Here is a 24760-nt window from a genome sequence, read left to right on the forward strand (position 1 = left end):
TGTTTTCCTTAACTTTTGTTCATTCACTTCTGCGCCACAATGTAAATAGGTTGTGCTGCAAAAATCATTTCCATGGGATGATCGCAACCCTCCAATCTATAGGGGTTTCCATAACTTGCATTTTATCTTTAGATCGGAGGGCTAGGATCATCCCTTGGAAATGATATTTTGAGGGGCAACCTATTTACCTTGTGGGCCATCAAATGGATGGTTTGGATCATCCTATGGTGGGGCCTATCACTTTTTAGTTAGTGGGCCGTCAGGGGAGGCGTCCAAAGGAGTGACTGCTTAGCCGATAAAAAACGCGATATATGAGACGTTTCGAAAACCTGGCGACCATTAGGTCCGTCTGTGAGGGAGGAGGGAGATTAGGGTGGCGAGGGTTTTAGCAAATTAGGGTTTTAGCGGAAGCGGAAGAAACAGTGACAAAAAGGAGAATGGTGAGATCTTCTGCAACCCGTCTTCTCTACGCCCTCTGCGGAGAGAAAACCCTCTCCACCTCTCTCCGCTCTTCATCGTCATTTGCGCTTCTCATTTTGGAAAATACGCGCGGCCGTAGATTCTCGACGGGGAATTTGGCACGTGTGAAGGACGAAAAGGATGCGTTTTGGAAGGAAGCACTGGAGAAGGTTCGGAACATTGGAATTTCCGCTCACATCGATTCGGGAAAGACGACTCTGACCGAGCGGATCCTGTTTTACACAGGAAAGATTCATGAGATTCATGAAGTTAGGGGAAGAGATGGGGTTGGAGCTAAGATGGATTCCATGGATTTAGAGAGGGAAAAGGGGATTACTATTCAATCTGCTGCGACGTACTGTACCTGGAACGGTTATCAGGTTACATAATTCTCTCTCTCTCTCTCTCAATTTAATTTTTTGCCGTTAGTTTTTTTTTCCTTCTTTTAACTTTTCTAATCTTCCAGTGTGATAGTTTGATGTTGAGCTCAAGTTGGGCGTTTCGTCTTATGTCTTTGTTATCTGAATTTTTGCTGTTTTTCACCTTCGTTAGCGTTTTTGTAGCAGTGGATTTTTCTCTACTTTAGTGGATGAGTCGTTTTTTCGTCTTCTAACTTTTTTGACTGATCTGGACTTATGCAGGTTAACATAATTGACACTCCAGGCCACGTAGATTTCACCATTGAAGTTGAAAGAGCTTTGCGTGTTCTTGATGGTGCCATACTTGTCCTCTGTAGTGTGGGTGGAGTGCAAAGTCAATCGATTACTGTTGATCGCCAAATGAGAAGATACGAGGTTCCAAGACTTGCGTTTATTAACAAACTTGATCGGATGGGAGCTGATCCATGGAAAGTTCTCAACCAGGTAATTAGTCAATGATTTTGATAAAGCCCCAAAAGACGGTTGTAATCAATTGTTTAGTTTTGGCATCACTTCTCGTAAGGCCCCAAAAGACGGTTGGAAGCATTTGCTGCATTCCAGAAAGGCAGAAACCTGCATGGCATTGTTCACATTTTTTTCTTTTTAAAAAGAAATTGACTTGATAGGTTATATCAATTGTTTTGATTAAGCTCGTATGTTTTCTTTATTGGATTGATATCTGCATGCCAGAAATCTACTAAGGCAATCCCGGTTTTGCTCATAGCCAAGAGGATTGAAATGCTTCAAATGGGATTACCTTTGGGACGATAAAGAGGAAGCAAAAAAATTAAACATCTCATTAATCAGGAAGGAGTGTGCAAAACAAAAAAAGGCCGGATTTGGAGTTGTCTATATAAGAAGAACCTCGGATTGCAACCCAACTCTCTGAGCAAAGATGCGTTACATCTAAGTAATTTTGTTCCTGAAAACAGAAGATCCTAGGTTTATTGATCCTCAACATTTACTTAACACTGGCAATCTTTTCTGGGGATCCTAACCCTCTCACATTCCAGCAAATAATTTTCATTGACACACATCTTGTTGAGAACTACCTACCGTTCGCCTGTTGCTACTTGTTCTAGCTATAGTGCAACCACTGCTTCAGCTAGTAGACTCATTTTCATAATTCACGTTCGATTGGAGTTTGACCATCTTCTTGAGCATTCTTCTGGCTCTTTTGTTTCTTGCTGGATCGAACATATCTTTCAAGTTTCTGTCCTGAAACTCGACCCTGTAAAGCATTAGTCTGGCCTCCGCCTCTAGGCCTTTGAAGGAAGGCCCTAGCGCTCTGCTGATCACCAATTTGCGATTTTCGACAAGATCATAGGTGATCTTTTCTTCTATCCCACTTATGCCTTCAGAAACGCTTGTGTTCTCCTCTCATATCAACGGTCTGTCCAAACCTTCGACAATTGGAACTGTGAAACTACCAGTTACTCCAAAAGCTTAAGCTGTTGGAGAAGGCGTTATTTAATCTTTTATACTTGAACACTCCCCTTCACGTGTGGCCCCTCTTTTTAGGGTTGGCCTACACATGGCACATCTGGTCCCTCTTTTGGGTTTGGCCTTTGCATGTGGATTTTTGCTATCAAGGAGGTTTGAGCTCAGGACCTTTGTTCTGATACCATGTGAAACAACCAGTTACTCCAAAAGTTTAAGCTGTTGGAGAAGGCTTTATTTAATCATTTATACTTTAACAGGAACAATGGCCAATAAATCCATCCCTCGGCTAGCTTCTCTGTTCAACAAGTCTGTCCAAGCCTTTTATCATGGGTTTGATTGCATTTGATTTGAAATTGTGGGATCTTATCTTTTCATAGACAAATCTCGTACATTTACATTCATCTTATACGCTTTAAGAGGCATTTATGGCATTGCATACGTGCTTTAGCAGCACTTTATGGCAATTTGGAAGTGCTTCATACATGCATTAGAGTTGTTTTCCTGTTTTTCTTACGCTTTGGAAGCACTTTATATACACATTTGTAAGTGTTTTCCGCACATTGCAGGTGTTTTCTCTCGTGTTTCATATGTGTTTTGTTCAATGCTCCCCTATTGTTTCCCAGATGTTTCTTGTTTTTCTCAATTTGTTTCTCATACATTCTCCTGTCGCCTCTCCATTTCTTGTTTTCCCTCTTTTTTTGCCCCATTTCTTGCTTCCGTTTCATGTTTTGCTTCCCAAATTCATTATCTGAGCTTGTAGCATGTTGATTTACCGCATTAATTAAGAATGGGATCTGTTATTTTGTCCAGTATCCATGAAAATACTTATTATTGTTTAAAAATATATGTATTTGCTCTAGGTACGAATAATTGATACTGTTAAAGTATAAAAGATAAATAACGCCTTTCTCTAACAGCTTAAGCTATTGGAGAAGTTGGTAAGTTAACATGGTATCAGAGCCAAAGGTCTCGAGTTCAAACCTCCCGGATAGCAAAAATCCACATGCGATGGTCGGCCCAAAGTGGGACCACATGTGCCACGTGTTTGCCAAGTGGGCCACATGTGCGGGGGAGTGTTAAAGTATAAAAGATAAATAACGCCTTTCTCTAACAGCTTAAGCTATTGGAGAAGTTGGTAAGTTAACAGATACCATAGTTTTAAAATATTCTCCTAGTCATAAGTGGTACACATTGCCGTTGGAAACTCAGTTTCAGTGTTTATTATCTTATATTAGAGATATTTTCTTTTCTAGGCAAGGTCTAAGCTCCGGCATCACAGTGCTGCAGTGCAAGTGCCAATTGGATTGGAAGAGGAATTTCAGGGTCTTGTGGATCTTGTGAAGATGAAGGCTTATTTTTTTCATGGTGCCAACGGGTCTGTTGCATGATGCTAATTTATTTTCTTACTTCCTTAAATGAACATTAGTTTACATCTTTAATGTTATCTGCCTAATTTTCTTTCGATTTGCAGTGAAGAAATTGTCACCTCTGATGTGCCTGCCAATTTGGAAGCATTAGTCACAGAAAAGCGGCGTGAACTAATAGAAGTTGTCTCCGAAGTGGATGATAAACTTGCTGAATCTTTTCTCAATGATGACCCCATATCGTCCGATGACCTTGAGGTGCGTTTAGAAAAGGGTTCTTCCTGTAAGCTTTGCAATCTCATGCCTTTTCCTTGTTTTTTGATGTGCTGGTGATAGACAACCCTCCTGCAATAACTTTTGGGCAGAATTAAAACCCCCCTATGACTTGCATCTTGTTATTCTGGATGTGCTTATACTCAGCTAGTCCTATTTGTTATCGTTTTTTACTGTTTTACCATCCTCTATAATGAATTGATTGTTGGATTTTTCAGAGCATATGATTTATCTCTCTTTCCTCTTGTTTTATATCTTTCTTTAAATCATATAAACTTTGTAGTTTCAGGACTTTACTCATCATCCTCTTTTTCTTGCCAGTCTATTTCTAGCTTTAGAAATATCACCCCACATTTCTGGAGAAAAATATAGAACGAATTTCCTTTACTTTTCTGTTATAATATTATTTTATGTTCAATAAATAATATTGATCTGTGTTTATCTTGTGATTCTTCTCATACTAAAATTTATCCTTATCACTTTCTATTAGATGGCGATTCGCAGGGCTACAATAGCACGCAAATTTGTGCCTGTGTTCATGGGCAGTGCATTCAAAAATAAGGTACTCGGAACATCGATGTTGGTAGTTGTACTTAAGTTCTTTTTATTATAAGTTTCATATGACTTTGACCAGTTATTTCCATTTAGATATCTTTCGAATCTAAAGTTCGTAGTTCATATGGTCGAAATTTATCAAGGAATTTTGTTGTAATGCATATGAAGATGTGAAAGTGTGTTGGATGACATCAGTAACCTAGGGCTTATCAAGTTACCTTCTCTTTTATCCAAATAGCAATTTTCATATTGTTAATATAATTAAGCAAATTATCCATTGCATTTTGTATTTTTGAAACTATATATTTATCAGTTCTAATTTATTTTATTCACTGAAGGATAGTTTTAAGCCAATCGTCCCTGGGGTAGAGTGGAATGGGGCATTAGACTTGTCTTAAGGCTCTATTTTTAAATCCTTCTTTAACATTATTTTCCTTGGGAATTTGTTCAAGCTAATGTGTTTTGCTTTTGTTGACATGGAAAGAAAGAAACAAATGCTTATTCGAGTGTAAAACATGACAGCCTCAAATGGCTTTCCAACAGGTTAAGTCGATGGTGGCGAAATGGGTAGGGCTCGATCTTCATGTCCGAGGAATTTCAGAAACTACATTGCAACGTTGCTTGTTGGATATCTGTGTCAATAGGGAGGAGTTCTCTTGCTGCACTCCGCATTGGACCCTCCCCCCCTACCGGGATGGTAAAGCTGAATTTTGATTGCTCCAGCCTTGGGAAATCTGGGCCCTACTGTGTGTGTGGCCTTTTGAGACATAAATTTAGGACTACATGGGCCTACTCTGGTACAATCGGGATAAAAGATTCAAACGAAGTGAAAGTGTGCGCCATCCCTTCATGGGATTTGACAGGTTGGGAGGCAAGAGATAGATTAATTGTTGAAGGCAATTCTCTCAATTTGATAAGATGGTTGACACAGAGAGGTCCGATATCATGGAGATTCGCCAATTCCAGTGATAAAATTTTGGATTGCGTGGAGGATCATCAAGTGAAGTTCCAGCATGTTTGGCATTCAACAAATAACGATGCATATTAAATGGCTCACTTAGGAATGGAGAGGACCAATATGGAGATGTGTGATTTCCTCTCCCCTTGATGGGGCCTTTGTTGCTCCCTTTTATTTTAATTTTTCTCTTTTCCCTTTTCTTTGTATGATTGGTGACCTTCTCAGTCCTTGGGGGTCCCCCTTTTCCTCTTTGATTTAATAATATTTCATATGAGAGGAGTGCTAAACTAAAGGGCGTCCTTGCCAAAAACCAGCTACAAGGGCATCCCCATTGGACAATCTCACCAAAGTGGATTTATTATTCATTTAGTTTTATATTTTTCCGTGTCATTATAAATGCACTTTGGTGAGATTGTCTAGTGGGAGTGCCCTTTTATCTGGTTTTTGCAAGGGCTCCCTTCAATTTACCCCCTCTCAAAAAAATGCGTTCTGCTTTGGATCATTTTTTTGATTGGCTTCTGCTTTGGATCATCATCTATGGAGAAATACAATTCTTGATCCTCAAAGAAATATTTTGACCCTTTTATGGTTTATGTATTACAACCGTGGGAATTGATTTTTTCTACTTTGACCCTTCAGGAGTTCTGTGCGACCGTAAAATACCTACCAAGTTGAAGGGAAAGTTTTATAAGACAGCTGTGAGGCCAGCCATGCTGTACTGCTCAGAATGTTGTGCCACCAAGAAGCAGCATGTGCATAAGATGAGTGTAGTGGAGATCCGAATGCTTAGATGGATGTGCGGCCACACAAGGTTAGATCGAATTAAAAATGAAGTCATCCGTAAAAAGGTGGGGGTTGCACCAATTGAGGAGAAGATGAGAGAGCACCGGTTAAGATGGTTTGTGCATATCCAACGTAGGCCTTTGGATGCTCCAGTGAGAAGAAGTGACTCGTGCCAAGTTGATAGAGTAAAAAAACGTAGGGGTAGACCAAAAACAACTTGGGTAGAAACAGTGAGGAAAGAATTGAGGGCTAGGAACTTAACAAAGAACATGACCTTGGATAGGATAGAATGGAAGAAAATGATCCATGTAGACAAACCCAACTAGTGTCAGGATTAGACTTAGTCAATTTGAACCGGGTAGATCCGTTCACTTTCTTCATGAAAATTTTCTATAGGATTCATTAGATGACCCCAACTAGTTTGGGACAAAGGCTTAGTTGAGTTGAGTTGAGTTGAGTTGAGTATGCTTTATTCCCTCTTTTGGATAATTTATGATTGACTTTATGACATCCTAAATGTGCCCATGCACATAAAATGTTCTTGTTTTTTAATTTTTTTTAATTAGACGAAAATATTGAACTGTATTACAAAGAAATGGTTCAACAAGAGGTCTATTTAGTTACAATTGTTGTCTGCCACATTTTCTGGTCTACAGGGTGTACAGCCTCTGCTGGACGGGGTCCTTAACTACTTGCCTTGCCCCACTGAAGTTGGTAGCCACGCCCTTGACCAAACCAAGAATGAAGAGAAGGTACTAGAGTTATAATTTCCCATTTATATGTGGGTAATGTTTCAATTTTGCGTTTCTTTGTTTTCATTTTGAAGTCCAGGACATGATGGTAAAATAGTTTTTCCTGGATCTTCCACTCATAGGTTTTGCTATCTGGAACTCCACTTGGACCTCTTGTCGCGCTGGCCTTCAAATTGGAAGAAGGCCGCTTTGGGCAGTTAACTTATTTAAGGTATGGCTACTTAATTTTATTTCTATGTCAATGATGGTCAGCTGAATTAATCTTCATTACACACACACACACACACACACACACACACACGAGTGGTGTATGACCATAGTCACTAGAAGCTCCCTAGCAAGGTTTTAAATTTTGACCGAAATCCGAAATTCCGGATTTCGGTCAACACCGAAACCGAAATTTCGGATTTCGGTCAACACCGAAACCGAAATTCCTGAAACGTACCAAATTTCGGCAAAATTTAAGATAAAATATTAGTTTTTTAATCCTTCATAGAATTTCAGCCTAAATTACCGAAATTTCGGTAGTTTCGGCCCAAAAAACAACATTTCGAGCGCCCTTTACCGAATTTCGGCTAAAATTTTGGTTTCGGATAGGGCTGAAATTACCTCCGAAACCAAAATTTAAAACCTTGCTCCCTAGGAAGGCTAGAAGCTCGCTTTGGAAGCTAAATTGAATTCTTCTCGCTTCCCAAATTTAATCTAGCATGCTTCCACTTAATTAAGAGTATACTTCCTAGTTAACTGCGTGCGCATTTCTGAAGAATTTTTTTTGCCTTTTGTTAATTCCAAGTGAGTGTATTTAACCCTTGAAATGTTCATGTTAGATCAAGTTCACTCCCATATAGGGTATTTAAAAATTAAAAAACTTATGCTCACTATCAAATAAAACTTATGTCAATTTTTCTTCAAAATTATATCACAACTCCTAAGGGTAAATTTTTAATATGCTGTAACATTTAATCTCAATGACTAAAAGGTCAATCTCTAAACTTTCAAACCCGTAGAACTTATAACTGTAATAAACCATGAAGTCCTCTCCTTAACTAGTAATCCTAACCTACAGTCACCCTTTCTTATCATATCTCTTCCTATAGAATTCTCATTCGCTTCCCATTATCCTTCATACATACTTCATGATCGTTGTCCATGGTTCTTCTCACACGTTTCCTATTTTCTTTCTTCGTCACTTAGAGCTTTCTCCCATATTTTCTCTTTCTGAGTTCTCACTTCCTGCTTTTGCCTCCCACACTAATAATTGCATTTGCATCCTACTCTGGCAACTATGTTTATGACTAAAGACAACATGGTTCAATGGTCGTAAAACCACTCCAAAGGTGTGTGTATGGTGAAAAGTGGAAACAATCATGCCCCTAAAAGCACACACACATATAATATATATATATATATATATATATATATATATATATATAGAGAGAGAGAGAGAGAGAGAGAGAGAGAGAGAGAGAGAGAGAGAGAGAGAGAGAGAACATTTCCTACACACTTGTGTAGGTAAGTTACCTACACACTACCTTAAAATACAGTGGGGGCCCACATTGTTTGGGTGATCCAAACAATTCATTTGAATGGTCCTCACATAGATAGTGTGTCCACAAAAAATCAGATCCATAGGATCATCCCAACCCTACGATTTGTGGAGGTAAAATGGACGTGTATGAATGGTTAGGATCATCCCAACCCTAGGATCATCCCAACCCTTCACAAATTAGTCCATTTTTTGCCTCCATAGTTTGAATGGTTAGGATGATCCTATGGATCTGATTTTTTGTGGACACCCTATCTATGTGAGGACCATTCAAATGAATGGTTTGGATCACCCAAACAATGTGGGCCCCCACTGTATTTTAAGGTAGTGTGTAGGTAACTTACCTACACAAGTGTGTAGGAAATGTTCTCTCATATATATATATATATATATATATATATATATATGCATGTATGTATGTATCTTGCATGCATGTATGCATGTATGTATATACATATATATGTATATACATATATATGTATATATATATATATATATATATATATATATATACAATGTTCTGAAAATCGGAATCGTATCGTAAATCGTAAGAGGGGTCGAATCGTATCGAATCGTAAATCGAATCGTAAATCGTAAGATTTTTCAGATTTATATATAAAAATCAGAAAAAATAATAAAAAATAGGAAAAATTATTACTCTTCATTTCATAAGTGATTAAGTTCCATATTTCATAACATGAGGCATCAATACATCATTCATTAGAAAAAAAAGTCTGTCACCAGTGTGTTGACCAGTGCCTGACAAGATGAATAATTTTTAGAGACCAAATTATGAGATTTTTTTTACCGGACTTTTGGGATTTAATAATGTTTGGACAAAATAGATTTTATGAATTTTTAAAATTTGAAAAATACCCCACCGTTTGGAAGTTAAGAAAGTTAAAATTTAGACCCGACCATTTTTCTTTGAATTTTGTACTAAAACTGGAGAGTTGACTTTTTTTCCTTTTAGATTTGGGTGTTGAAACTATTTTTAATAAATCCAAAAGGGGGGTATTCCGTTATTTACATGTAAATCTTAAGTAAATCTACTTAAATGATTTACATGTAAACACCGAGTACAGGAAAGTAGAGAGAAGTACAGGAGAGGAAAGAGTAGCAGCAGGAAGAACCATGAATCATAACATTAAAAAAGGCATATAAAATAAGGTAAAATACACTAAAAAAGGCATATAAAATAAGGTAAAATACACTTTCTAAATGAATCGTACGATTCAAGTGAATCGTACGATTCAAGATCGAATCGTACGATTCAAGTATGAATCGTACGATTCACTGTTGCGATTTGAATCGTTTGCCATACGATCCGATTCAAATCGTACGATTTGAATCGTAAATCGTACGATTTTGATAACCTTGTATATATATATATATATATATATATATATATATACGTATGTATGTATGCATGCATGTATGTATCTTGCATGTATGCATGCATGTATGTATCTTGCATGCATGTATGCATGTATGTATGTGGGCGCGGGCGTGTAGAAGTTCTTTTTTCATGAAAAATAAGCAGAATTTGTTGAGAAAAAGGTTTATGATAGATGCTATTGTTTTGTGATGGCAGAATCTATGAGGGCATCATTCGCAAGGGTGATTTTATAATCAACGTAAACACGGGGAAGAAGATTAAAGTAAGCTTTGGTTTGATTGTGTAACGTTTCACTTTTGAAGTTTATTAAGAGAAATATTGAGCTAATGATATGTTGATACAAAAATCATATTCACATTGCTAGAATTGTATTCTCAGCTTTGTATGCTTTCATTCTATCATTAATTTAAAAAATTGATTTCATTTTTATGTTGAATTTTACCTTGTTATGAATTGTACCTAATATCTTTAGGGTTTTGTTCTCGCTTTCATGCCACTCCATTTGATCCATAGTCAAGTCAGCTTATAGTTGTGGCCTTTGTGGGAGGATAGCTTATGGTAGGAAGACCCTAGGTATTCTGTCGTGCAACTCCCTTCTATTCATGAGGTTGAGGGTTGTGAAGCTTGCGTTACCAGCCAAACCATGTGCCTAAGGTATTTAGGTCACAATTTCAACACCTTTCGTGCATCTTTGAAGCATAGGAGAGTGTTGTCACATGAGTTGGCTCTTGGGTGCATTTCCAAAGGTTATCAACTTAATTTTGTAGAAATATGGAGTTGCTGATATTCAAATTTGAGTCCGAGTTTTTGAATGTTTTTCTAAGCAATGTTTCCTAGTTTTGAATCCTTTTAAATAGAAGTCAGATTGACCTGAATTTGGATTATTGACTCATTTTAAACTGAAATTTTAGAGTATGAGGTTGTCATAGAAGTTGGATTAGGCATCTACACTGAATCCTTTTCGAAGAGGGGAAAGTTACACTGGAGTGACAAGGCAATCATAGAATCAAACAATCTTAGTAGAAATAGAAGATAATCATCACATCTCTCTCCATCAATCAACAATGGCTGAATGCTATTCGACCACCTCCTGGCACTTGCTATAACATGAAAATAGGCCATATTCTTATCCCCCTCCTAGTCATTTAGTTCTTGATCTCTGGTGCCATTTTAACTTCTCCAAAATGATTCTATTGTACTTATTATGATGAGCCCTTTCTGCCCTCTCACCTTCCTCAAGAGGTCCATCATGTTGCCATCAAGTGCACTGGTATTTCCTTAAACTTAAAGAACACCCTTTTGCTTCTTTATTAACCCTCCTACTCTTTATCCCACTGCCCTGCCTTATATGTGAAAAATCTTTCGGGAAATGATATATTCGCCCCCTTTTTTTACTTGGGACAGCCCCTCTTGTATATTTATGACTTCTCTTTTATACTAAGGGGGGCTGTCCCAAGTAAGAAAAGGGGGCAAATATATCACTTCCCAATATTTTTTGCACAACTCTGACATTTGTTGGCCCACCAACCATCACCTTAGTCCACCACTCCAATGTATCCAACATCTTTCGCCCCTCCAACCAAGCAAGCTCGAACTAGAATGGGGATGGGCCGTAAGAACCTATCCTGGGATCCAAGAGGATTAGGCAATGATCCGAGATCGGTTTACGGAGAGCTATCTGGATAGTTCTGGGGAAATGAGCGCACTACTGAGGACAAATCCAGAACGTATCTTGCCGACACTTGCACTAACCATCCTAATTGCACTCCCAAGTGAAGCAAGCTCTCGTGAGAGGCAGATCAACTCTAGCATTACAGTCCACAAAGATAGAAATGCTGTCATGGTAGTCGTTACCCGAGTGATGCGTGTTCTGACGTGAGCAAACCTTGTACATTAAAGTCACCCTCAATACACTAAGTGACCTTCCATTCATTATAAACTGAATCCGGCTCAGCCCACATGGAAGCTTGAAGAGTGGCATCATTGGGCCCATACTTTGCCAAGAACTCCCACTGAACGTTGTCAGTCACGCTCTTTAATCCGACTGACACAGAAAATGCACCAACAACATCCTCCTCAATCACAAGCATCACAACATCCCTCTTGAAGCAACAATAGAATCCAGGGAGGAAAATCTGAACCTAGCACCAACACTCTCTCCTTCAACTCTGACATTGATACCTCTTTCAATTTTGTTTTCTGATGGGAAAGATAGAGGGCTTGCTCCAAGACAACACTGTTTTGACATGGGCTTTTTGTTTGTCACTATCATATCCATATTGGGTAAGGTTTTGAAAAGAAATAAAAAAAGGTACTAATAGTTTCTCCTTTCTTAGAAGTTATGAGTAGTTCTTCTAAACAATGAGTGTATATTTAGTTAATCTCCTTTTCTTTTATATGCACACCTTTTTTTGTGCTATGCAAGTCATAAGCTTTGTGACCCTGTGTGTACACTCAGGAACTTTTCCCCTTCATAACTACTTACTATAGTTTGACTTCATTTTCATTTCAGGTTCCTCGCTTAGTTCGGATGCATTCTAATGAGATGGAGGTTAGTTTTATATGCTCTTTAAATCATTAAATTATTTCAAGGAAAATACTTAATCTTCACCATTTCGAAAAATTAAATGTATGTGGTTTCAAAAATTTACAAATGTGTCCTTTGGAAAGCACACATTTCAAAGTTCCACCTTTTTTGAAATTTAATCAGCGATATGTCCCATTTAAAACACTTAAATCAAAGTTCTTGAGGATTGTGAAACCAGCATTGAAAAGCTCATTTTATCCATCAAAGTGGATATAGTTAATTAGAGACAAGAGCTGATTTTAGGAATTGGTCTTATGCTGTATTAGATACAATTAGATGTTGGCAGGAAGTACTTAACGACAAAGGCCTTAAAAAAAATAGCTGTTCGAGGTGGATCCCCACTCCTCTCAACTCTATCAAGCTCATCTTTGAAGGAAAAGTTCGAAAGGAAATCCTGGTCCAACTGATATTGGAGGCGTCGTTAGTAATCATACAAGTGAGATCCTCAAAGTATTTTTAGGCCCCATTGGGGTTGTAGGCTCCAATGAAGCTGAGTTTAAAGCCCTTACGGAAGGTCTCAAGAATTTGTTTGCCATAAACACGTCAACATGAAAGGTTCCAAGTTGAAGGTTATCGGTGAACGTCATGGTCGATTAGTAGTGCGGCGGGTCCTTGGCGGTTCACTAATAACGTCAATCACGCCTGAAACATAAAAGAAGAGAAGCAGATTGAATTTATTCACATCTGCAGATTGACCATTAAAATAGCGGATATGGCAAAAGCTGGAACTGACCGAGATTCTCACCGTTGTAGTTATCCTTTTTATTAGGTTCTATTTGCCTTGTTTTCTGTATGTGCTAGGGCTGTCTCATCCCTAGTTGTATCTTCCCCTTTTTTCATTCGTGCCTTTTTTCCTTTTAATGGAATCAGCTTTAAAAAAAAATCAAAGTTCTTGACAAAGATAGCATGTGCTTGTCAGTTTGGATTTCCTCTTGATGTTTCTTGAGAAAGCTTGATGGTTGGAAAGGTTTCTGTGAAGAGTCATTGAAAGTGGTTTCTCAATGGATAGGGACAAATTCCCAGGTCTAGATTGTTTTGCTATCCCTGTTTATGCCAAGATAATTGGGATTTGATTAAGGCTGGACTTGTAACGTGTTGGAGGAGTTTCATTTAAAAAAAAGAAGTGTTGGAGGAGTTCTATGCTCAATGTTTTGGTTCCGAAGAGGCGTGTGCTACTTTGATTACCCTTATTCCTTAGAATAGTGTAGTTGAGGTTAAAGTTTTTTTGCTAATTAGTCTTATGCGGGCCCGTCTGCAAAATTATAGCCAATGGGTTAGCTAGAAGACTAACTTGGTGGTTGGGGAGGTGGCTTTTTTTATTCAAGGGACCTCTTCTGAGGGGTGCCAAATATTGGAGGCGGCCTTATTGCCAATGAATGCCTTGATCTTGGAAGAAAGGTGGTGAGGCCGATATGCTTTGCAAGATTGACTTTGAGAAAGCTGATTGGAATTTTGTATACTACATTATAGGTAGAATGGACCTTAAAGTGCGATGGAATAAGTAATTACGGGGTTTTTTCCTTTCCATATTGGAGGTTGTTTCTTGTTCAATTTCTTCAAGAGCTCTAGAGGCCTGAGGCAAGGTGATCATCTTTCTCTGTTTTTGTTTAATTCGGTTCGTGAAGGCTTTTAGCCAGTTGACGAAGAGGGTGGAGGTGTGTAGGCTGATAGAAGGCTTTCATTTGTTGTAGCTAATGCCCATCTCCAGTTTTTAGATCATAGGTTGATTTTTTGGATGATTCAGATTCTCAACAAGGAATATTATTATGTTGTTTGAAATGTTTTGATATTGAGGATCGATATTGGGAAGAATGTCTAATTAGGGGTTAATGTTTCTAATGAAAGCTTGACCGAGTTAGCGGGGATTTTCGGGTGCAAGATGAGGCTTTGCGGATCACTAATATTCAGATACCTCTTGGTGTTGGAACTCTCTCTCTCGTTCCATAATTAAATCAGCCTTATTAAGATCTTCTTGACTGATCTTCGCGCAGACTTATGACTTTTCAAAATTCCTATCAAGATTGCTAGAGGGTTGATAAGCTTTAGAGGGATTTCTTATGGAAAAGGAAGAAAAGATGAGAGGTAAGACATCTTGTGAGGGGGGTGGGGTGTTACGAACCCGGATTGGTTCGTAACGTGATTTGATCTTCTCAGAGGGAAGATCAGCCTCTTGACCCACTTTGAGGGAAGGGTCGTTCCTCCTCTGTGTACAAAGACACGTTTTGGGATAAGTTTCTTTGTTAATTTGGAAATAGCCGATTACAATTTATTTATACCATTAACAAACAAGAGACCTAATCCTATAAAACACTTAAAGATATAACCACTAACCCTTATCCAAAGAGTTTTTTGGTATCAAAACAGCATGATCTGGGCTGTGGAGAAGAAAATCGAAGGAGAAATGGATCCGTGGGATGAGACGATAAGAGAGATCAAAATGCAGCTAGCTTCCATGAATGCCAAGTTCAACAAGATGGTACTCTCGCTTGGCGTGAAGATAGAAGAGCCTCCATGTTTGAAGAAGCTGAATGAAGAGTTCAGTGAGAGGATTGTCGAGAAGGCTTGTGTGATGAAAAATAAAAGAAGAAACAGAAAAAGGGGAGAAAAGAAGAGAGAAAGAAAGCAAGACAGAAGAAAAGGAGAAAAAGGCACAAAAGAAAGGTCATCGCCGAAGAGTCTACCATTCCTCTTCCTCAATCTGTCCAACGCAATCGAATAGATTCTCACTCACAACCATTCGTTCATCAAAATATAAATTACTTCAAAAATGCACAACCGAGGAGCTTCGATGAATGGCTCGATGAGATCATGATGACAAATCACAAGACGAAGAGAAGAAGAAAATGAGTACAAAGAAAAAAAGGAAACGAAGAGAGAAAGGAATTTCGGAATGGCCTGCACTGGAAGATTTCATCTTTCATATATTGGCTTAATCTCCAACCTTGAGGACAAGGTTGATTTCAAGGGAGGTGGATTGTTACGTACCTAGTATTGGTCTTTTGCGTTAGTTTTTAGATTTAGTAACGAACCCGGATTGGTTCGTAACATGATTTGATCTTCTTAGAGGGAAGATCAGCCTCTTGACCCACTTCGAGGGAAGGGTCGTTCCTCCTCTGCGTACAAAGACACATTTTGGGAAAAGTTTCTTTGTTAATTTGAAAATAGCCGATTACAATTTATTTATACCATTAACAAACAAGAGACCTAATCCTATAAAACACTTAAAGATATAACCACTAACCCTTATCGAAAGAGTCCTACTAAATAAAAAAACTAACACAAAAGACCAATACTAGGTACGTAACATTCCACCTCCCTTGAAATCAACCTTGTCCTCAAGGTTGGAGATTAAGCCGATATGTGAAAGATGAAATCTTCCAGTGCAGGCCATTTCAAAATTCTTTTCTCTCTTCGTTTTCTTTTTTTCTTTGTACTCATTTTCTTCTTCTCTTCGTCTTGTGATTTGTCATCATGATCTCATCGAGCCATTCATCAAAGCTCATCGGTTGTGCATTTTTGAAGTAATTTATATTTTGATGGACGGATGGTTGTGAGTGAAAATCTATTCGATTGTGTTAAATAGATTGAGAGGAAGAGGAATGGTAGACTCTTCTGCGATGACCTTTCTTTTGTGCCATTTTCTCCTTTTCTTCTGTCTGCTTTCTCTCTCTCTTCTTTTCTCCCCTTTTTCTGTTTCTTCTTTTCTTTTTCATCACACAAGCCTTCTCGACGATCCTCTCACTGAGCTCTTCATTCAACTTCTTCAAACATGAAGGCTCTTCTATCTTCACGCCAAGCGAGAGTACCATTTTGTTGAACTTGGCATTCATGGAAGCTAGCTGCATTTTGATCTCTCTTATCATCTCATCCCACAGATCCATTTCTCCTTCGATTTTCTTCTCCACAGCCCAAATCGTGCTACTTTGATACCAATTGTTATGAACCCGGATTGGTTCGTAACGTGACCTCTTGACCCACTTCGAGGGAAGGGTCGTTCCTCCTCTGTGTACAAAGACACGTTTTGGGGTAAGTCTCTTTGTTAATTTGAAAATAGCCGATTACAATTTATTTATACCATTAACAAATAGGAGACCTAATCCTATAAAACACTTAAAGATATAACCACTAACCCTTATCCAAAGAGTCCTACTAAATCTAAAAAATAACACAAAAGACCAATACTAGGTACGTAACATGTGGGGTGGATGCATGTATGTTTAAAGAGTGCGGTGGTCTTGGCCTCAGGAACTTTTGAATGAGAAATAAACCTTGTCTTTGGACATTGGGAATGGAGGTTGCTCTTTGGTAAATACGGAAAGAGGACCAGGGTAGAGTGTTAGGTTGGGGTGGAGCTTCTGTACATGGTGATCGATCTTTTGCATTAGACACGAGTTGCTTCAAAGGATTAGGTTTATGGTTGTGCAAGGTGAGAGTATATGATTTTGGGCATATTTATGTTTAGGTAGAGTCCCATTGTGCCATGCATATTTGGGTCTCTTTGGACTTGTTCATGGGGAAAGATTGTGAATTGTAACTTGCTATGGAGAAGTTGAGGGAGACTTGTATGTGGATGGGTCTTGCATCAAAACCTTAAGGATGTTGAGATTATTTGCCTCATTGAGCTCCTTTGGTTATTGTAGGAGTTTTTTATTTCTTGTTCTGTTGATGATCATAGGGTTTGTGCCCCAGGTCTTCAAGATGTTGTTTGGTGAGATAGTTTGCTGCTGGCCTTTTATTTTTTGTCTAGATATCTAAATTTTGTTGGAATTGGATTTGGAAGGCTCCTGTCCCTCTTAAATTGCAAAGCCTTTGTTGACAACTCTTCAAAACATCCGCACACAATCGCATCTTAAAGGAGAAGAAATTTTTGCCTACGAATAGATGTCTTATGTGCTTGGAGGCTGAGGATTCTTGAAACTTCCTCTTCTTCATTGTATGTGGCTAGGAAGGTGTGAAGCATCATTTTATCATGGTTTGATATCACTTAGATGTCTCCTTCTTCATTTCCCTTGTTGTTGAGGAGTGCTTTTGTCACCATTTTGGAGATTTGGGTCACATTCTTTGGTGTACTACTCCTTTTGCAGTAGCATGATTTGTTTGGAAAGAGAGGAACATTAGATCCTTTGTGGGAAAAGTTCTGTATGTTTCTTAACTTAGGGCAATAAAAGAACCATTATTAGTTTGGTAAGTTTGAGGAAAAGGATCGTTCCAACATGTATCTAGATAGTGGAAAGATACCCTGATGAGAAGGGGGGTCCTACTTGGACAAATGTTTTAAAGTGGAAACTGCCACCACCCAATCTCATCAAGCTTTGATTTGATGGGCCTTCTTTGAGTAATCTGTGAAAGGTGGGCATGGATGGAGTGTTCCGTAACAACAAGGGGGAGATTTTTAGTGCTTACTCGGGCCCTATTTGTAATAAAAACCTCAATGAAGCGGAGGTGCATGCTCTCCTCACCAAATTATAAGTTTTTGTGGACAATCTTGACAGGCGTTTGTGGAACCAGAGCAACCCTTCAGATGTTATTGCTTGGGCCATCCTTTGAAGCCTGGGTCCATGGAGGCATATTGTTGACAAGATTCACGGCTGTTATAGAGGTTTTTTTTCCCATATCCTTAGAGGCTAATGAATCAGTGGATTCACTAGCCAAAGATGGTGCACACAGAGAATCACTTTTTTGTGGGGCAAGCTCTGCCCTTTCCGTGCTCTTTCTTTTTCATAATGTTATTCTTATTACCTTCTCAAAAAGAAGAAAACTTATTTCGAAGTCCTCCAATGGTTTACTGATTCCGTTGTGTTTTTGTGGATTTGATTACTACAGGACATTCAAGAAGCACATTCTGGTCAAATTGTTGCTGTATTTGGTGTAGATTGTGCATCAGGTACATCCCGAGTTTGATGATCTTTAAATTTCACTGTCAGTTGCCTTATTATTGCTTCTATTTCTTGTGAACTTAAACTTTATGATCCATTTATCAGGTGATACCTTCACTGATGGTTCAGTTAGATACACTATGACTTCTATGAATGTCCCTGAACCAGTGATGTCTTTGGCTGTTTCACCTGTATCTAAAGATTTTGGAGGACAAGTAAATTGCTTCCAACCAAATCAATCCATCATTGATATTGAGTGTTCCTTTACTTTAATGACACTCATTCTCCTTTTATTTGTATCAGTTTTCAAAAGCTTTGAATCGGTTTCAGAGAGAGGACCCAACTTTTCGTGTTGGTTTGGACACTGAGAGTGGGCAGGTTTGTTTGGATTTCATTTCTTTTAAAAAACCTTTTTTGAATTTCATTTATTTTAAAAGAAGCTTTTTTAACTTACTAAAAATGACATCATATTTCCATAAAAACAGACAATAATTTCTGGGATGGGAGAGCTGCATTTGGACATTTATGTTGAGCGCATTCGAAGGGAGTATAAGGTGCCTGCATCTTTCTGTCTGTGTATAGACCTGCTTTTAAATTGGTTTGTAGTAAAGATTAAAACTATTGACTTTTTTGTGCGTTTTCCTTTTAAAGGTTGACGCAGTTGTTGGAAAGCCTCGTGTTAACTTCAGAGAGACTGTCACTCAGCGTGCTGAATTTGATTATTTGCATAAGAAGCAAAGCGGAGGTCAAGGTCAATATGGAAGAGTCTGTGGGTAAGCGTGGTTTTAATATCCTTAAGGATACATGTTTATTTTCTTTTCATTATCTTTTATCTTAGGTGAAATGCTGGCGATAATTTCAAGTTAACCTGAGATTTGCACTATGTAGAGATTTTCACAAAATATTTCAAATGGCCATCTTTTAATATTTGAAAACTAGAGCCTTTTTTTCCCTGGAAGCCATTTTAGTGGCATTAATCTAGATAGGGAATGATATATTTACCCCTTTTTCTTACTTGGGAGTTGGGACAGCCCCCTCTAGTGTATTTATGATCTTTTACACAAGAGGGAGCTATCCCAAGTAAGAAAAAGGTGCCCATATATCACTTCCCTTTAGATATCTTCTGTTGTTGAAGTAGTTGATACTTGAAAATCACTTTAAAGTTTTGAAAGCAATGCTATTATTTCTTGTAACCAACTTTTAACTGTTCTTTGATGGTCATCTTCGAATCTAGCGTACTTTATTTGTTTCAAAGATTTCTCGCACATTGTGACCTTATACTTTGTTGTGGGACACAGTCTTAACTTCCTTGGTAAATAAAATGATATCTTACTTCCAAGGTCTTTAAAACACAATAGGTGTCAATAGGGCATTTGGGCCTTGTGAGGCTGACCATAATGTATATTGAACTTCATTTCATCAAATCTGTGACTACTAGTTGTTATCATTGACTGGTCGTTGTTGCTTGGTTAGATCCTCCTCCGATAGGCTCCATCAAATTAAACTTTGATGGGATCTCTCGGGGTAATCTGGGCCCTACCAGTGTGGATAATGTTCTTTAGGGATAATCTAAGGGAGATTATCAAGGTATATTCTAGTCCTATTAGTGTAAGGGCCCAAAGGAAGTGGAGGTTTGCATCAAGCAGCCTGGTGGTCGTTGTAACAGAGGCACACACCACCGTTGCATCCTTCTTGGAATGTATCACCTGCAGTACATAGGGAGGTTCAGATGTGATACTTCCACAAGCTTGGAAACATGTTCTACTATACAATCGTCAACATCATCAAGAAAGTCCTTCAACTTCGTCAACAAGAAAGTCCACCTACCGGATGGTCTGGATTGCTCGATGATGGATATTTCCAATCCATGGTCTGCAAATGGACAGTTAATATACAATCAACTGTTCATGTTTAATGAGAAGATACAGGATTGCACGATGGAGGATAGTTTAAGTAGCAGGGCCCAGCTGATTACATATAATTTTCATACAATTAAAATTGATGTCGAAAACCCTCTGGAATTGTTTATCCATATTGTTGACAAATAATTCCTATGCAATTGTCAACCAAACAGTTGAATTCAGATTCTAGGAAATTGAAGGATGTGAATAGCAGCAGAGATTTTCCAGGAAATTGATTTCCACAAAACTCCATTCCCAAGGAATTCAAGTTTTCCAAGAAATTTTTCCGCGGATCTCAAAAACACTTCTTGATGACGCTTGGGAAGGATTTGGGTTGAAAATTGAAATAATATGTTGGAACTTGGAACGTAAAAGAAAGATTGGGCTTGGGCTGGCCGTTCGTTTATGTTTGACATGCTAGACTTTGATAATTTGTCAGTGCCTGTAATAGGCTTGGAACCATGGTAGGGCCTTCTTAGGGTCCTATAGTATGGATTTGGGTTTACCCTGACCCAGCCTAGGTCCAACATTTTGTTTTTGTTAACCACGATATTGTTGATAATGGAGAGGAAAACTACAAGCAAAGACGAGCGTAGTCACACCTCAAAACTCGAAGAACCCTATATTGGTTGGTTTAAATATTTCATACTTAATGATGGTTGATATATGATTTGATCCTTTCCTCGTAAATGTTTTATACTTGATGATGGCTGATGTATGATTTCTTCTTTCCCTCAAATTGGCACAGGTGACAACTCGTAATCAGGATCCATGAAAGAAGCAGTATTTACTATATAATTGCTAGCATCTGATTTGTATGGGTAGCTCAATTTTATTAATCCAATTCATGATTTTCTTTTCTTTTCTTTACGAACAGTTATGTTGAGCCACTTCCTATGGATCCATCTACGAAGTTTGAATTTGAGAATTTGATTATTGGTCAAGTTATACCATCAAACTTTATACCAGCAATTGAGAAGGGTTTTAGAGAAGCAAGCAATTCGTGAGTAATATAGTAGTTTGTTGCAAAAAAAGGTTTACAAATTTATTTGTCTTGGTAATCTTCTTGATGCCTCATGCAATATAATCTGTGCAGGGGTTCATTGATAGGGCATCCAGTTGAATATATTCGTGTGGTTTTGACAGATGGTGCATCCCATGCTGTGGATTCAAGTGAACTTGCTTTTAAATTGGCTGCAATATATGCATTTAGACAGGTCGGCTTCTCTCTTGATTTGTGGGCTATATTTATTGTGAACTGTACTATATAGTATCTACTTTATTCCATTTTTCTATTTCCATTTCAAAAAATATAGTATATTTTATATACTTTATGATGATCTGGCTTTTGGGGGCTCACCTTCCTTTCTTTAATTATCACATTAGTATTCATGTTATGCAACAGTGTTATGCGGCAGCAAAGCCTGTTATATTGGAACCTACGATGCTGGTGGAGTTGAAAGTACCAACAGAATTCCAGGGTACCGTTACTGGTGACATTAATAAGTGAGTGCAGTTAAATGCTTTCTTTCCTCTTGGCATTTTGTTAAGATTTTCTAACACACTCCCTGAGCTTAAGTTTCTATGTATTTATGAAATGATAGGAGAAAAGGGGTGATCGTCGGCAATGACCAGGATGGAGATGATTCCGTAATCACTGCACATGTGTGTATAATATTATCCTATTCTAATTGCATTACTGGGCCAAACTTGATATTTTCCAAGAATTATCTATAGATAATCATGTTATTATTCTTCTTTGCCATCTCATGTAGTCATATTTGAAAATTAACTCATTATTATGTGTAGGTTGGATTGCAAAAATTTATTTCAAAATGGTTCTTAACTGGGTGTATAGATGAAGTACATTTGATTTCCATCCTTTTTTTCTAAAATGAAAAAATAATTCTCCATAGCGAACTGAGTAGTTGCTTTGGTTGGCCCTTGTAATTTTCCTGGTCGAAAGTCGAAAGTCCACTAGGGGTATTGGTAGGCCCTGTTTTAATGGAGAGAGTGACGGGGCAATTTTAACCTTTTCTATGGACAATGTACTGGAGGTCAATGTTGATTTGAACACCCATGTAGTTATTATATCTTGTATTCCTACCTTTATTATCTCGGTGTCAGATTCTCTCCCTTGACTTAGTGAAGGTCGTTCTACTTCTTAGTTCTTCCCCTACATGTTGATCCCGACTTTGCCACTGCTTCAGCATTCTATTCTTGATTTGTCGTTTTGGATCTCTCTACATTGTGTCTTATTATAATGCGACATTACCTATTGTTTCTGTATTTTTTTTCCAGTATGCTTTGCATAAGAGCAGTCCATCTTTATTTATCCACTATTTATTTGGTTTCATATGCATTATTGATAACGACGTCAGGAAATGTCCTGTTCCATATCAACTTGTATGACAGCCAAGAAATCATTGCTTTTTCGTATTGGATTTAGGTTATATAGCATTGTTTTCCTTGCTCATTTTACTTTAGTTTCCAGTGCTGTTCATGTCACTTAAAGACGTTTAGGAAATGTAGTACATATAAATGTATGCACGACTAGCATTGATTTTGTCATGAGTTGATGGTTAAAGAATGGTTTCGAGTTTCAGGTTCCTCTAAACAACATGTTTGGATACTCCACGGCCCTTCGCTCAATGACACAGGTGATTGATTCTTGAACGCGATCTTTGTGTCGTCCAAATACTATGTGCATTTGTTCACTTAAAAAATATGGGGCTCGGTCCGTAACTGACTTAATGTCTGGTAGTGGTAGTACATATAACTGTAGCTGTCTGCTTCTGAGGCCCGTGATGGCACACCTCATACCTATATATGTAGAAACTTTCTAGTAAGGTTTCTTCTGATATGAGGAATGTGATATTTGTTTATGCAGGGCAAAGGTGAGTTCACGATGGAATACAAAGAGCACTTGCCAGTTTCACAGGATGTACAGATGCAACTGGTGAACACTTACAAGGCCAGCAAGGCTGCAGAGTAGCTGGGGTTTCTGGTATGTCTCTATGTTGGTTCATTCATATTATTATAGGTAGCATCTGCCCACATGTATCGTTTTTCTAAATTATATTATAAAATGAGAGGTTGATGTGGAAATTTTTTTTATGCCCGTGTAATAAAAATAATCATAAACGAGTGTGCTTTGCACTGCCAATAATGTTGAGTAGTAAAAATATTATTATTGATATGTATTTAATTGGCTTGGTTTTATTATGCTATTTCAAGTAAAAGGTCTCAATTATATTGCAGTAAATGTCTGCGTTTCTTGTGAACTTGGGATAAAGATCCGAATTTCACAGAAAAGAGATTCTCAGAGTCACCACCTAGGTTAGGGCTAGGACCCGTGTCTACGTTTCTTATGAACTTGGGATAAAGATCCTAATTTCATAAGAAGAGCAGTGGCCAAAGCTATCATCTAGGTCAGGGCCTAGAACCCGTAGTCTAACTCTGTTTTTAGGCATGGTCTGGATAGAAATTTGAGTAAGGGATATGGTTACATTCGGGGAAGGTGTCAGGCACCCCTCATGCCCGAGTGTTGCCGCCGAGGATGGGTGAGAGTGGTGATGGGAGGGGTGTTGCCTTCGGGGATGGTAGAGAGAGAGGTGGTGGGAGGGGTGTTGCCGCCGGTGGTGAGAGTGGTGGTGGGAGGGGTGTTGCCACCGCGGATGGGAGGGAGAGTTGTGGTGGGAGGGGTGTTGCTGCCGGGGATGGGTGGGAGAGTGGTGGTGGGAGGGGTGTTGCCGACAGGGATGAGAGGGGTGTTGCCGGTGGTGAGAGTTGTGTCATGTACATTGACAGGTGTGTCTGTGTGTGTTGGGGGGCATCGTCACCACCCTCACACCTGCAGAATATGCAACAATTTGGCCAGAGAATGGTAGGAAACAGATTGCCGTAGTAGTTTCAATCGCAGTGATGGTTAAAATGAGAAAAACAAACAACTTCATTCCCATTTCGTTGGTATTCGATTGGAGAATGAGAGTGCATTGTACGACTTTATTGTGTTGTATTTATAATAAAAAAAATCCATGGAAATGCGCTTACATTTCTCATGACAGATCGCATGAAGGTGGCATGATTCCGAACTTCCCAGAGAAAAGTCGGAATCATCTCTCACTCGCAAAAGACGTGTTCCGGTTGAGCGAAGGTAGGGACTGAACAATTTGAAAACATTGGTGGTAGTACTGTATTTGGTTCAATTCTACGTAAGGAAGGAGAGATTGAAGAGGATGTTAACCATAGAATAAGAGCCGGTTGGTTGAAGTGGAAGCCTGTCATAGGAGTTCTACGCGACCGTAAAATCCCTACCAAGCTGAAGGGAAAGTTTTATAAGACAGCTGTGAGGCCAGCCATGCTGTACGGCTCAGAATGTTGGGCCACCAAGAAGTAGCATGTGCATAAGAAGAGTGTAGTGGAGATGTGAATGCTTAGATGGA

General features: G+C 38.6%; 1 protein-coding gene across 2 annotated transcripts; it reads left to right on the plus strand.

Moving 5' to 3' along the window:
- The first annotated feature begins 325 nt into the window (after window positions 1–325).
- Window positions 326–23537, plus strand: LOC143890508 (elongation factor G, mitochondrial-like). 2 transcript variants are annotated; one of them, XM_077395223.1, is made up of 20 exons: window positions 328–839; window positions 1101–1322; window positions 3575–3696; window positions 3793–3943; window positions 4449–4520; window positions 6911–7006; window positions 7129–7217; window positions 10147–10213; window positions 12464–12502; window positions 18362–18422; window positions 18520–18629; window positions 18718–18792; window positions 18900–18968; window positions 19066–19187; window positions 21193–21318; window positions 21412–21532; window positions 21721–21821; window positions 21920–21980; window positions 22922–22975; window positions 23206–23537. In XM_077395223.1, exons 1-20 carry the CDS (start codon window positions 438–440, stop codon window positions 23308–23310), a joined length of 2265 nt encoding a protein of 754 aa, XP_077251338.1. In that variant the 5' UTR covers window positions 328–437; the 3' UTR covers window positions 23311–23537. The 2 variants fall into 2 exon arrangements, with proteins under 2 accessions (XP_077251339.1, XP_077251338.1); XM_077395224.1 differs by lacking the exons at window positions 21920–21980; window positions 22922–22975; window positions 23206–23537 and having other exon boundaries at window positions 326–839; window positions 21462–21532.
- Window positions 23538–24760: the final 1223 nt, after the last annotated feature.

Source organism: Tasmannia lanceolata, unplaced genomic scaffold, assembly GCF_043159265.1.
Source record: "Tasmannia lanceolata isolate RefF3 unplaced genomic scaffold, GAP_Taslan_0.1 ptg000013l, whole genome shotgun sequence".
NCBI classification, from domain to species: Eukaryota; Viridiplantae; Streptophyta; class Magnoliopsida; order Canellales; family Winteraceae; genus Tasmannia; species Tasmannia lanceolata.